Source organism: Oncorhynchus mykiss, chromosome 21, assembly GCF_057628025.1.
Source record: "Oncorhynchus mykiss isolate SJ-2025 chromosome 21, ASM5762802v1, whole genome shotgun sequence".
Taxonomy (NCBI): domain Eukaryota; kingdom Metazoa; phylum Chordata; class Actinopteri; order Salmoniformes; family Salmonidae; genus Oncorhynchus; species Oncorhynchus mykiss.
Genome location: NC_143042.1, coordinates 642,467 through 657,377, shown reverse-complemented (window position 1 = coordinate 657,377; position 14,911 = coordinate 642,467). Strand labels below are relative to the sequence as shown.

General features: G+C 45.4%; 1 protein-coding gene across 1 annotated transcript in view; it reads left to right on the top strand.

Annotated features, from left to right (window-relative positions):
- The first annotated feature begins 7,420 nt into the window (after positions 1-7,420).
- The window catches only part of LOC118942821 (protein Wnt-5b), a 46,357-nt gene continuing 38,866 nt past the window's right edge, over positions 7,421-14,911 (top strand). Inside the window, exons 1-3 of the mRNA XM_090213390.1 lie at positions 7,421-7,606; positions 8,247-8,494; positions 12,532-12,824. Coding sequence (XP_090069516.1) covers positions 7,476-7,606; positions 8,247-8,494; positions 12,532-12,824 — 672 coding nt within the window. The 5' untranslated portion in view covers positions 7,421-7,475. The remainder of the gene's footprint in view (positions 7,607-8,246; positions 8,495-12,531; positions 12,825-14,911) is intronic.

Here is a 14,911-nt window from a genome sequence, read left to right as displayed (position 1 = left end):
CGGTACCGTACTGTATATAGCCTCCACATTGACTCGGTACCGTACCCCCGTACTGTATATAGCCTCCACATTGACTCGGTACCGTACCCCCGTACTGTATATAGCCTCCACATTGACTCTGTACCGTACTGTATATAGCCTCCACATTGACTCGGTACCGTACCCCTGTACTGTATATAGCCTCCACATTGACTCGGTACCGTACCCCTGTACTGTATATAGCCTCCGTACCCCTGTACTGTATGTAGCCTCCACATTGACTCGGTACCGTACTGTATATAGCCTCCACATTGACTCGGTACCGTACCCCTGTACTGTATATAGCCTCCACATTGACTCGGTACCGTACTGTATATAGCCTCCACATTGACTCGGTACCGTACCCCTGTACTGTATATAGCCTCCACATTGACTCGGTACCGTACCCCCGTACTGTATATAGCCTCCACATTGACTCGGTACCGTACCCCTGTACTGTATATAGCCTCCGTACCCCTGTACTGTATATAGCCTCCGTACCCCTGTACTGTATATAGCCTCCACATTGACTCGGTACCGTACCCCTGTACTGTATATAGCCTCCGTACCCCTGTACTGTATATAGCCTCCGTACCCCTGTACTGTATATAGCCTCCGTACCCCTGTACTGTATATAGCCTCCACATTGACTCGGTACCGTACCCCTGTACTGTATATAGCCTCCGTACCCCTGTACTGTATATAGCCTCCGTACCCCTGTACTGTATATAGCCTCCGTACCCCTGTACTGTATATAGCCTCCGTACCCCTGTACTGTATATAGCCTCCGTACCCCTGTACTGTATATAGCCTCCGTACCCCTGTACTGTATATAGCCTCCGTACCCCTGTACTGTATATAGCCTCCGTACCCCTGTACTGTATATAGCCTCCGTACCCCTGTACTGTATATAGCCTCCGTACCCCTGTACTGTATATAGCCTCCGTACCCCTGTACTGTATAAAGCCTCCGTACCCCTGTACTGTATATAGCCTCCACATTGACTCGGTACCGTACCCCTGTACTGTATATAGCCTCCACATTGACTCGGTACCGTACCCCTGTACTGTATATAGCCTCCGTACCCCTGTACTGTATATAGCCTCCGTACCCCTGTACTGTATATAGCCTCCGTACCCCTGTACTGTATATAGCCTCCGTACCCCTGTACTGTATATAGCCTCCGTACCCCTGTACTGTATATAGCCTCCGTACCCCTGTACTGTATATAGCCTCCGTACCCCTGTACTGTATATAGCCTCCGTACCCCTGTACTGTATATAGCCTCCGTACCCCTGTACTGTATATAGCCTCCGTACCCCTGTACTGTATATAGCCTCCGTACCCCTGTACTGTATATAGCCTCCGTACCCCTGTACTGTATATAGCCTCCGTACCCCTGTACTGTATATAGCCTCCGTACCCCTGTACTGTATATAGCCTCCGTACCCCTGTACTGTATATAGCCTCCGTACCCCTGTACTGTATATAGCCTCCGTACCCCTGTACTGTATATAGCCTCCGTACCCCTGTACTGTATATAGCCTCCGTACCCCTGTACTGTATATAGCCTCCGTACCCCTGTACTGTATATAGCCTCCGTACCCCTGTACTGTATATAGCCTCCGTACCCCTGTACTGTATATAGCCTCCGTACCCCTGTACTGTATATAGCCTCCGTACCCCTGTACTGTATATAGCCTCCGTACCCCTGTACTGTATATAGCCTCCGTACCCCTGTACTGTATATAGCCTCCGTACCCCTGTACTGTATATAGCCTCCGTACCCCTGTACTGTATATAGCCTCCGTACCCCTGTACTGTATATAGCCTCCGTACCCCTGTACTGTATATAGCCTCCGTACCCCTGTACTGTATATAGCCTCCGTACCCCTGTACTGTATATAGCCTCCGTACCCCTGTACTGTATATAGCCTCCACATTGACTCCGTACCCCTGTACTGTATATAGCCTCCGTACCCCTGTACTGTATATAGCCTCCGTACCCCTGTACTGTATATAGCCTCCACATTGACTCCGTACCCCTGTACTGTATATAGCCTCCGTACCCCTGTACTGTATAAAGCCTCCGTACCCCTGTACTGTATATAGCCTCCGTACCCCTGTACTGTATATAGCCTCCGTACCCCTGTACTGTATATAGCCTCCGTACCCCTGTACTGTATATAGCCTCCGTACCCCTGTACTGTATATAGCCTCCGTACCCCTGTACTGTATATAGCCTCCGTACCCCTGTACTGTATATAGCCTCCGTACCCCTGTACTGTATATAGCCTCCGTACCCCTGTACTGTATAAAGCCTCCGTACCCCTGTACTGTATATAGCCTCCGTACCCCTGTACTGTATATAGCCTCCGTACCCCTGTACTGTATATAGCCTCCGTACCCCTGTACTGTATATAGCCTCCACATTGACTCCGTACCCCTGTACTGTATATAGCCTCCGTACCCCTGTACTGTATAAAGCCTCCGTACCCCTGTACTGTATATAGCCTCCGTACCCCTGTACTGTATATAGCCTCCGTACCCCTGTACTGTATATAGCCTCCGTACCCCTGTACTGTATATAGCCTCCGTACCCCTGTACTGTATATAGCCTCCGTACCCCTGTACTGTATATAGCCTCCGTACCCCTGTACTGTATATAGCCTCCGTACCCCTGTACTGTATATAGCCTCCGTACCCCTGTACTGTATATAGCCTCCGTACCCCTGTACTGTATATAGCCTCCGTACCCCTGTACTGTATATAGCCTCCGTACCCCTGTACTGTATATAGCCTCCGTACCCCTGTACTGTATATAGCCTCCGTACCCCTGTACTGTATATAGCCTCCGTACCCCTGTACTGTATATAGCCTCCGTACCCCTGTACTGTATATAGCCTCCGTACCCCTGTACTGTATATAGCCTCCGTACCCCTGTACTGTATATAGCCTCCGTACCCCTGTACTGTATATAGCCTCCGTACCCCTGTACTGTATATAGCCTCCGTACCCCTGTACTGTATATAGCCTCCGTACCCCTGTACTGTATATAGCCTCCGTACCCCTGTACTGTATATAGCCTCCGTACCCCTGTACTGTATATAGCCTCCGTACCCCTGTACTGTATAAAGCCTCCGTACCCCTGTACTGTATATAGCCTCCGTACCCCTGTACTGTATATAGCCTCCGTACCCCTGTACTGTATATAGCCTCCGTACCCCTGTACTGTATATAGCCTCCGTACCCCTGTACTGTATATAGCCTCCGTACCCCTGTACTGTATATAGCCTCCGTACCCCTGTACTGTATATAGCCTCCGTACCCCTGTACTGTATATAGCCTCCGTACCCCTGTACTGTATATAGCCTCCGTACCCCTGTACTGTATATAGCCTCCGTACCCCTGTACTGTATATAGCCTCCGTACCCCTGTACTGTATATAGCCTCCGTACCCCTGTACTGTATAAAGCCTCCGTACCCCTGTACTGTATATAGCCTCCGTACCCCTGTACTGTATAAAGCCTCCGTACCCCTGTACTGTATATAGCCTCCGTACCCCTGTACTGTATATAGCCTCCGTACCCCTGTACTGTATATAGCCTCCGTACCCCTGTACTGTATATAGCCTCCGTACCCCTGTACTGTATATAGCCTCCGTACCCCTGTACTGTATATAGCCTCCGTACCCCTGTACTGTATATAGCCTCCGTACCCCTGTACTGTATATAGCCTCCGTACCCCTGTACTGTATATAGCCTCCGTACCCCTGTACTGTATATAGCCTCCGTACCCCTGTACTGTATATAGCCTCCGTACCCCTGTACTGTATATAGCCTCCGTACCCCTGTACTGTATATAGCCTCCGTACCCCTGTACTGTATATAGCCTCCGTACCCCTGTACTGTATATAGCCTCCGTACCCCTGTACTGTATAAAGCCTCCGTACCCCTGTACTGTATATAGCCTCCGTACCCCTGTACTGTATAAAGCCTCCGTACCCCTGTACTGTATATAGCCTCCGTACCCCTGTACTGTATATAGCCTCCGTACCCCTGTACTGTATATAGCCTCCGTACCCCTGTACTGTATATAGCCTCCGTACCCCTGTACTGTATATAGCCTCCGTACCCCTGTACTGTATATAGCCTCCGTACCCCTGTACTGTATAAAGCCTCCGTACCCCTGTACTGTATATAGCCTCCGTACCCCTGTACTGTATATAGCCTCCGTACCCCTGTACTGTATATAGCCTCCGTACCCCTGTACTGTATATAGCCTCCGTACCCCTGTACTGTATATAGCCTCCGTACCCCTGTACTGTATATAGCCTCCGTACCCCTGTACTGTATATAGCCTCCGTACCCCTGTACTGTATATAGCCTCCGTACCCCTGTACTGTATATAGCCTCCGTACCCCTGTACTGTATATAGCCTCCGTACCCCTGTACTGTATATAGCCTCCGTACCCCTGTACTGTATATAGCCTCCGTACCCCTGTACTGTATATAGCCTCCGTACCCCTGTACTGTATATAGCCTCCGTACCCCTGTACTGTATAAAGCCTCCGTACCCCTGTACTGTATATAGCCTCCGTACCCCTGTACTGTATAAAGCCTCCGTACCCCTGTACTGTATATAGCCTCCGTACCCCTGTACTGTATATAGCCTCCGTACCCCTGTACTGTATATAGCCTCCGTACCCCTGTACTGTATATAGCCTCCGTACCCCTGTACTGTATATAGCCTCCGTACCCCTGTACTGTATATAGCCTCCGTACCCCTGTACTGTATATAGCCTCCGTACCCCTGTACTGTATATAGCCTCCGTACCCCTGTACTGTATATAGCCTCCGTACCCCTGTACTGTATATAGCCTCCGTACCCCTGTACTGTATATAGCCTCCGTACCCCTGTACTGTATATAGCCTCCGTACCCCTGTACTGTATATAGCCTCCGTACCCCTGTACTGTATATAGCCTCCGTACCCCTGTACTGTATATAGCCTCCGTACCCCTGTACTGTATATAGCCTCCGTACCCCTGTACTGTATATAGCCTCCGTACCCCTGTACTGTATATAGCCTCCGTACCCCTGTACTGTATATAGCCTCCGTACCCCTGTACTGTATATAGCCTCCGTACCCCTGTACTGTATATAGCCTCCGTACCCCTGTACTGTATATAGCCTCCGTACCCCTGTACTGTATATAGCCTCCGTACCCCTGTACTGTATAAAGCCTCCGTACCCCTGTACTGTATATAGCCTCCGTACCCCTGTACTGTATATAGCCTCCGTACCCCTGTACTGTATATAGCCTCCGTACCCCTGTACTGTATATAGCCTCCGTACCCCTGTACTGTATATAGCCTCCGTACCCCTGTACTGTATAAAGCCTCCGTACCCCTGTACTGTATATAGCCTCCGTACCCCTGTACTGTATATAGCCTCCGTACCCCTGTACTGTATATAGCCTCCGTACCCCTGTACTGTATATAGCCTCCGTACCCCTGTACTGTATAAAGCCTCCGTACCCCTGTACTGTATATAGCCTCCGTACCCCTGTACTGTATATAGCCTCCGTACCCCTGTACTGTATATAGCCTCCGTACCCCTGTACTGTATATAGCCTCCGTACCCCTGTACTGTATATAGCCTCCGTACCCCTGTACTGTATATAGCCTCCGTACCCCTGTACTGTATATAGCCTCCGTACCCCTGTACTGTATATAGCCTCCGTACCCCTGTACTGTATATAGCCTCCGTACCCCTGTACTGTATATAGCCTCCGTACCCCTGTACTGTATATAGCCTCCGTACCCCTGTACTGTATAAAGCCTCGTTATTGTTACTTTATTCTGTTGTTTTTTTATTACTTTAGTTTGTTTCGTAAATGTTTTCTTAAACATTATTTTCTTGGTCAAGGGCTTGTAAGTAAGCGTTTCACGGTAAACACATGTTGTATTCAGCGTTTCACGGTAAACACATGTTGTATTCAGCGTTTCACGGTAAACACATGTTGTATTCAGCATTTCACGGTAAACACATGTTGTATTCAGCGTTTCACGGTAAACACATGTTGTATTCAGCATTTCACGGTAAACACATGTTGTATTCAGCGTTTCACGGTAAACACATGTTGTATTCAGCGTTTCACGGTAAACACATGTTGTATTCAGCATTTCACGGTAAACACATGTTGTATTCAGCATTTCACGGTAAACACATGTTGTATTCAGCATTTCACGGTAAACACATGTTGTATTCAGCGTTTCACGGTAAACACATGTTGTATTCAGCGTTTCACGGTAAACACATGTTGTATTCAGCGTTTCACGGTAAACACATGTTGTATTCAGCATTTCACGGTAAACACATGTTGTATTCAGCATTTCACGGTAAACACATGTTGTATTCAGCATTTCACGGTAAACACATGTTGTATTCAGCATTTCACGGTAAACACATGTTGTATTCAGCATTTCACGGTAAACACATGTTGTATTCAGCATTTCACAGTAAACACATGTTGTATTCAGCGTTTCACGGTAAACACATGTTGTATTCAGCATTTCACAGTAAACACATTTTGTATTCAGCATTTCACAGTAAACACATGTTGTATTCAGCATTTCACGGTAAACACATGTTGTATTCAGCATTTCACAGTAAACACATGTTGTATTCAGCATTTCACAGTAAACACATGTTGTATTCAGCATTTCACGGTAAACACATGTTGTATTCGGCGCATGTGACAAATACAATTTGATTTGACATGAACCGTGTTCCCCGCGGGCGTCCGTCCCTCCCCTTGCCCGTAAAACAAGGGGGAGAAGAGGGGGAGGGGGAGTGAGGGGTGGGATGAGGAGAAGAGGGGATGAGAGGGGTGGGATGAGGAGAGGCAGTCAGTGTTTAGAATGTAAACTTACAAAGTAGATCAGATCGAGGGAAGGAATGAACACTTGTTGAAATGTTTTCATAAATAGCCGTGTATTTTTAATCTTCTGGGAAATACCAGTATGAGACATGCATCTTATCGGATCAACAACATTAACCAACGTCATCTAAACTTTTCATGGACTGTGTTTTTTAATTTAACTTTAGTCTTCATCAGAACGCACATCTGATATCTCCTTACTAAACGCATCTTAGCCTATAGATCCTAATGCGTAAAATCAGGTTTTCTTCCTTGTACACATTTTACGCACGACTGGGAATTCGGATTAGGCGTTCCGAACAGAGTTTAGACAAAGCTACAAGTCAATAAAGTCATGGGGACAATGCGCAGGACACCTTATCTCCACGGAATCGGATATTGACTCTTGGTTGTCTCGGCATCGTCATCTCTGTGAACCCAGAACCCCCCCGCAGCGGATTACAGAGGTTGTTTTTTGATCCGTCTTTTTCACAGAGGGGCACTTCTTCCACGTTTTGGTGTTTGTTGGTGGTGATGGTGGCGCAAGGGGTCATGGAGACCAGGACCAGCCGGAGACCGTGCAGCAGCGCCCAGAAACACTTACTGCTGGCGGTCGCTCTCATCGCATGCAGCTCGCAATTACTGGTGGACGCCAACTCCTGGTTGTAAGTTGAACTTTTTCTTATGTCAAATTAACTCTGTACAGTTTCTATATCGCTGCGTACTTTAGTTCATGCGCAGTTGATCCATTAATTTACAGATGGTGGGTTTTGTGATTGGGGTTTGAGAGAGCGTCCGTGTGTTGTTTTGTGTTGTGGAGGAGACCAGTGGAAGAACAAATGTGGTGACTTTGTCACAATATTTACCCATGCTACGCACAAATGGCCAAGCTGTTTGTGGAATGGGGGGAAACAGGAGAACTCCGCAGAGTGGAACACCGCATCTTGACCTTGTGCGGAGAGCTGCCAAACGTTCCACTCTGATGGAGAACATTCCGATCATATTCCTCATCATTTGACATCGCTACAGCACATCATTATTTCATTACCGATGCGATATTTACCTGTCTTTATTTCCACAGTAGAATAGACTATATGTGTTCCTTTATATTTATTATTTGGGGATTTAATTCATGCATATTTTCCATTATTGCCAATTGTACCGATTTATATGACATATTGAAACGGCGAATCTTTGACTGAAGCCATATAGGCTCAAATGCCTCATCCACACACTATAATACACGTTTATTTTCTCAACACCGTATATAACTACCCACCGCCTATTTCCCATCCGTGCATGCAGGTCGTTAGCGATGAACCCTATCCAGAGACCGGAGATGTACATCATCGGGGCCCAGCCTCTGTGCAGCCAGCTGACGGGACTCTCCCAGGGGCAGAGGAAGCTGTGCCAGCTCTACCAGGACCATATGGTCTACATTGGCGAGGGGGCCAAGACGGGCATCAATGAATGTCAATACCAGTTCAGACAGCGGCGGTGGAACTGTAGCACCGTGGATAATGCATCCGTGTTCGGACGCGTCATGCAGATAGGTGAGCCAGTCACATGGTGGGATTGGGATATAGGCTAGGTCTGGTTCAGGGCGTTAGTGACGGTTTATTTCACTAACGGTTAGTTAATAAGGAACGCGCACGAATGCGCTGGACCAGAGCTAATGAGTGATAGGCGGATGCGGCGGTAGGTGATGACACATGTTTATGTTTACATTTTGAATTCCCATTGTAAACGTAGAATTAGTGCACTTTAGAGGCAACGCGGATAACTGTACCTGTATTCTTGAACGTGCTTTTGTATCAGTTCAACTATTCGATAGTGGAACCTTATAACAAACTTAATGTTTCCAAAATAAAAAATCGTTGCGCTTAATTGTCAGTCAGATTTCTCTCGACAATTGAGTGTTAGTTCCGTTCTGTAGTTAGAGGAGGTGTAGGCTAGAGATGGCGGTGTCCAGTAGCCCACAGCTTCTCTATTCTCCCTCTGATGCAGCAGTATCCCCCTCCGACGGCCAGTCAGGCCGGCGGACCGATCCCCTCCCTCTCCCTCGCCGTTCCCAAAACAGCAAAGGAGTTGTTTGCAGTCAATCGCGAGAGTTTTATTGAGGTGTTAGCCTGCTATTGTCCACGGCCTCCTTTTGAAATGCAATCAAGGGGTGACACGGACTCGGCAGATCCGGGCTGCTATTTGAAGTATCGGTTCTATGGGCCAATAAAAGTCCTCGTCTTTATCGCGCGCTCCGGCTCCTGTCTCCTGGCTCACGTGTAACCTACACATTCTGTTTTTAAGAGAACTCATAATTACAATTACAACTTTTTGACACGTGACGTTTCTGTTATAACAGTGCCAGGAATCAGGATAGCCAGTCTTAAATGCGGAGTTGCGGTTTACATGGAATAAAAATATATATATGTTTATCTTACTGACAGACATTGGCATTGTAAACTGATGCCCTCTTTCTTGGTTGGCCAAAGTGGCATTCACAGGCGAATTACTTCCAAAGATATGTCATTATAAGCTATGACTACATATATATATTTTTAAATATCAAACTCACGAATTATTTAAGCATTTCCAAATCATAAAACGTGAACAGAATATATTTTTCATTTTTCATTCTCTCATTTGGAGAGAGAGTGCCAGCTGCCAAGGTTACGTTTATTTGCTTGTATAGAGAGTCCTAGGCCCACCAAGGCTACGATGCTGAAGTATGTGAAACCTTGAGATCTGCATTCCAGATGGTATGTCCATCCAATGGAAAACCTGTCAGGTAACACCCAATGATTTATATATACACTAGATGTCAAGTAGGGGGCGTTGTGTTGAAGCCGCTGTGCCTCCATCTTGGAACTCCCCCAGTTGTCATTTTTTTTTTATTTTGGAATCTATAGAAATTAATTTATTAATGTATACATTCGTTTTTTCCACATCTATTCTTTTACAGACACAATAAAGCATACTTGTAAATTATATTATGTGAGCTAAACATATAATAAAATAAAAATACAAATATATATATATATATAATTATATATTTTATGTTTCAAATATTTTTTATTGAACACACACAAGAATGGTGTATAGGTAGGTATACAAGACAGGTATACAATTCTTATCTAAACATAAAAGAGCAGACAGGAACAACAAGACCCAGAGTTCTGGGTACAAAATAAATATTACAAAACAGGACATACAGAACTATTTTATATATAGGGATACTAATGTTACTTAAATACATGTTATTTTGTCCTTAAAATGTTTGATTAAAATACTGCAGAATTCCATTTGTTCCTATGGAGGACTGATCCTACTGGGGAGTGGCAATATGGCCGACAGGTGGCTTCAAAGCCTCTCAATGGCCAATACATAGCATCGACAATCCAGGGTTTATATACATCATTGGTAACACCTGCACAGCAGATGGGGGGAGAGAGAGAGATTTTCCCCATGCCAATAAGCCCTTTGAATTGAATTGAGAGAGACAGAGAGAGAGTGTGAGAGACAGACAGAGAGAGAGAGAGACAGAGAGAGAGAGAGAGAGAGAGAGAGTGTGAGAGACAGACAGAGAGAGAGAGAGAGAGACAGACAGAGAGAGAGTGTGAGAGACAGACAGAGAGAGAGAGAGAGAGAGAGAGAGAGAGAGACCCCACAGAAACAGACCCCACAGAGCCCAAGGACAGCAACACAATTAGACCCAACCAAATCATGAGAAAATAAAAAGATAATTACTTGACACATTGGAAAGAATTAACAAAAAAACAGAGCAAACTAGAATGCTATTTGGCCCTAAACAGAGAGTACACAGCGGCGGAATACCTGACCACTGTGACTGACCCAAACTTAAGGAAAGCTTGTACAGACTCAGTGAGTATAGCCTTGCTATTAAGAAAGGCCACCGGAGGTAGACATGGCTCTCAAGAGGAGACAGGCTATGTGCTCACTGCCCACAAAATGAGGTGGAAACTGAGCTGCACTTCCTAACCTCCTGACAAATGTATGACCATATTAGAGACACATATTTCCCTCAGATTACACAGATCCACAAAGAATTTGAAAACAATCGCGATTTTGATAAACTCCCATATCTACTGGGTGAAATACCACAGTGTGACATCACAGCAGCAAGATTTGTGACCTGTTGCCACAAGAAAAGTACAACCAGTGAAGAACAAACACCATTGTAAATACAACCCATATTTATGCATATTTATTTTCCCTTTTGTACTTTAACCATTTGTACATTGTTACAACACTGTATATATATATAATATGACATTTGTAATGTCTTTATTCTTTTGGAACTTCTGTGAGTGTAATGTTCACTGTTCATTTTTATTGTTTATTTCACTTTTGTATATTATCTACTTCACTTGCTTTGGTAATGTTAACACATGTTTCCCATGCCAATAAAGCCCCTTGAATTGAATTGAGAGAGAGAGAGAGAGAGAGAGAGAGAGAGAGAAGCGAGAGAGAGAGAAGGGAGATACAGAGCGAGAGAGAGAAGAGAGAGAGAGCAATAATATAAACCTCTCACCTTTGTGGCTGCAGTCAACCCTCGCAGATCATGTCGTTGTTCGGCTACTCTCTGTCTCTCACATCTAGAATCTGTCCACAAGAGAAGTGCTTTTTTCTCTCCGTTGTAAGTTTATAAGATCTTGTAGAGTCCACTCTTCCCATGTCACAAATTATCTGTCAAAGGTCTATAATACATTCAGAGTGGTTGTGTGTTTATCTAGTATCTGGTAGCGGAAGACATTCACTAGCTAATTAAAACAGCCTGCCTCCTTGTTGTTTCTCCCCCCCCCCCCCCTCTCTCTCTCTCTCTCGCTCTCTCTCTCCTCCCTCCCTCTCTCTCTCTCTCTCTCTCTCTCTCTCTCTCTCTCTCTCTCTCTCTCTCTCTCTCTCTCTCTCTCTCTCTCTCTCTCTCTCTCTCTCTCTCTCTCTCTCTCTCTCTCTCTCTCTCTCTCTCGCTCTCTCTCAGTCATCTTTCTCTCTCTCCATCCCTCTATGTGCTCCTTTAGCCAGGCCAGCCAGGGCCCCCAGCTCCTTCATCTCCTGACGCCAGGCCCCATTGTCTATTGTCCCCTGTAGTCACACATCAATAACAGAGACCATGGTTAACTGGCCAGCTTAAAGCGCTAGCTAACCAAACCCAAGTGGCATTGTGTGTGTGTGCGTGTGTGTGTGTGTGTGTGTGTGTGTGTGTGTGTGTGTGTGTGTGTGTGTGTGTGTGTGTGTGTGTGTGTGTGTGTGTGTGTGTGTGTGTGTGTGTGTGTGTGTGTGTGTGTGTGTGTGTGTGTGTGTGTGTGTGTGTGAGTGAGTGAGTGAGTGAGTGAGTGAGTGAGTGAGTGAGTGAGTGAGTGAGTGAGTGAGTGAGTGAGTGAGTGAGTGAGTGAGTGAGTGAGTGAGTGAGTGAGTGAGTGAGTGAGTGTGTGGAAGTGTGTGTGTGTGTACTTGGGAAAAAGAAAGTTGAAGAACATCTTGGACCTTCTACCATTGTATGCTAACCGCCTTGTGTGTGTTTTTCTCTGTGTGTGTGTTTGTGTGTGTGTTTGTGTGTGTGTCCATCCGACAGGCAGCAGGGAGACAGCCTTCACCTATGCCATCAGTGCAGCAGGCGTGGTGAACGCGGTGAGCAGGGCGTGTCGGGAAGGAGAACTCTCCACCTGTGGATGCAGCCGCGCCGCTCGACCCCGTGACCTACCGCGCGATTGGCTGTGGGGTGGCTGTGGCGACAACGTCAACTATGGCTACCGTTTCGCCCGGGAGTTTGTGGACGCGCGGGAGAGAGAAAAGAACTACCCTCGAGGCTCCATAGAACACACTAGAACATTGATGAACCTACAGAACAACGAAGCAGGGAGACAGGTGAGGAACTGGGATGCAAACACACACACACACACACACACACACACACACACACACACATATACAGTGCCTTGCGAAAGTATTCGGCCCCCTTGAACTTTGCGACCTTTTGCCACATTTCAGGCTTCAAACATAAAGATATAAAACTGTATTTTTGTGAAGAATCAACAACAAGTGGGACACAATCATGAAGTGGAACGACATTTATTGGATATTTCAAACTTTTTTAACAAATCAAAAACTGAAAAATTGGGCGTGCAAAATTATTCAGCCCCTTTACTTTCAGTGCAGCAAACTCTCTCCAGAAGTTCAGTGAGGATCTCTGAATGATCCAATGTTGACCTAAATGACTAATGATGATAAATACAATCCACCTGTGTGTAATCAAGTCTCCGTATAAATGCACCTGCACTGTGATAGTCTCAGAGGTCCGTTAAAAGCGCAGAGAGCATCATGAAGAACAAGGAACACACCAGGCAGGTCCGAGATACCGAGATGCTTTAAACAGCCCAAGGAGCACTGTGCAAGCGATAATATTGAAATGGAAGGAGTATCAGACCACTGCAAATCTACCAAGACCTGGCCGTCCCTCTAAACTTTCAGCTCATACAAGGAGAAGACTGATCAAAGATGCAGCCAAGAGGCCCATGATCACTCTGGATGAACTGCAGAGATCTACAGCTGAGGTGGGAGACTCTGTCCATAGGACAACAATCAGTCATATATTGCACAAATCTGGCCTTTATGGAAGAGTGGCAAGAAGAAAGCCATTTCTTAAAGATATCCATAAAAAGTGTTGTTTAAAGTTTGCCACAAGCCACCTGGGAGACACACCAAACATGTGGAAGAAGGTGCTCTGGTCAGATGAAACCAAAATTTTTGGCAACAATGCAAAACGTTATGTTTGGCGTAAAAGCAACACAGCTGAACACATCATCTCCACTGTCAAACATGGTGGTGGCAGCATCATGGTTTGGGCCTGCTTTTCTTCAGCAGGGACAGGGAAGATAGTTGAAATTGATGGTAAGATGGATGGAGCCAAATACAGGACCATTCTGGAAGAAAACCTGATGGAGTCTGCAAAAGACCTGAGACTGGGACGGAGATTTGTCTTCCAACAAGACAATGATCCAAAACATAAAGCAAAATCTACAATGGAATGGTTCAAAAATAAACATATCCAGGTGTTAGAATGGCCAAGTCAAAGTCCAGACCTGAATCCAATCGAGAATCTGTGGAAAGAACTGAAAATTGCTGTTCACAAATTCTCTCCATCCAACCTCACTGAGCTCGAGCTGTTTTGCAAGGAGGAATGGGAAAAAATGTCAGTCTCTCGATGTGCAAAACTGATAGAGACATACCCCAAGCGACTTACAGCTGTAATCGCAGCAAAAGGTGGCGCTACAAAGTATTAACTTAAGGGGGCTGAATAATTTTGCACGCCCAATTTTTCAGTTTTTGTTTTGTTAAAAAAGTTTGAAATATCCAATAAATGTCGTTCCACTTCATGATTGTGTCCCACTTGTTGTTGATTCTTCACAAAAAAATACAGTTTTATATCTTTGTTTGAAGCCTGAAATGTGGCAAAAGTTTGCAAAGTTCAAGGGGGCCGAATACTTTCGCAAGGCACTGTATATGTTGTTATTAGTCTCTGTTCATGGTGTGGACTACATATATGTTGTTGTTATTAGTCTCTGTTCATGGTGTGAACTACATATATGTTGTTATTAGTCTCTGTTCATGGTGTGAACTACATATATGTTGTTATTAGTCTCTGTTCATGGTGTGATCTACATACATGTTGTTATTAGTCTCTGTTCATGGTGTGAACTACATATATGTTGTTGTTATTAGTCTCTGTTCATGGTGTGAACTACATATATGTTGTTATTAGTCTCTGTTCATGGTGTGAACTACATATATGTTGTTGTTGTTAGTCTCTGTTCATGGTGTGAACTACATATATGTTGTTGTTATTAGTCTCTGTTCATGGTGTGAACTACATATATGTTGTTATTAGTCTCTGTTCATGGTGTGAACTACATATATGTTGTTGTTATTGGTCTCTGTTCATGGTGTGAACTACA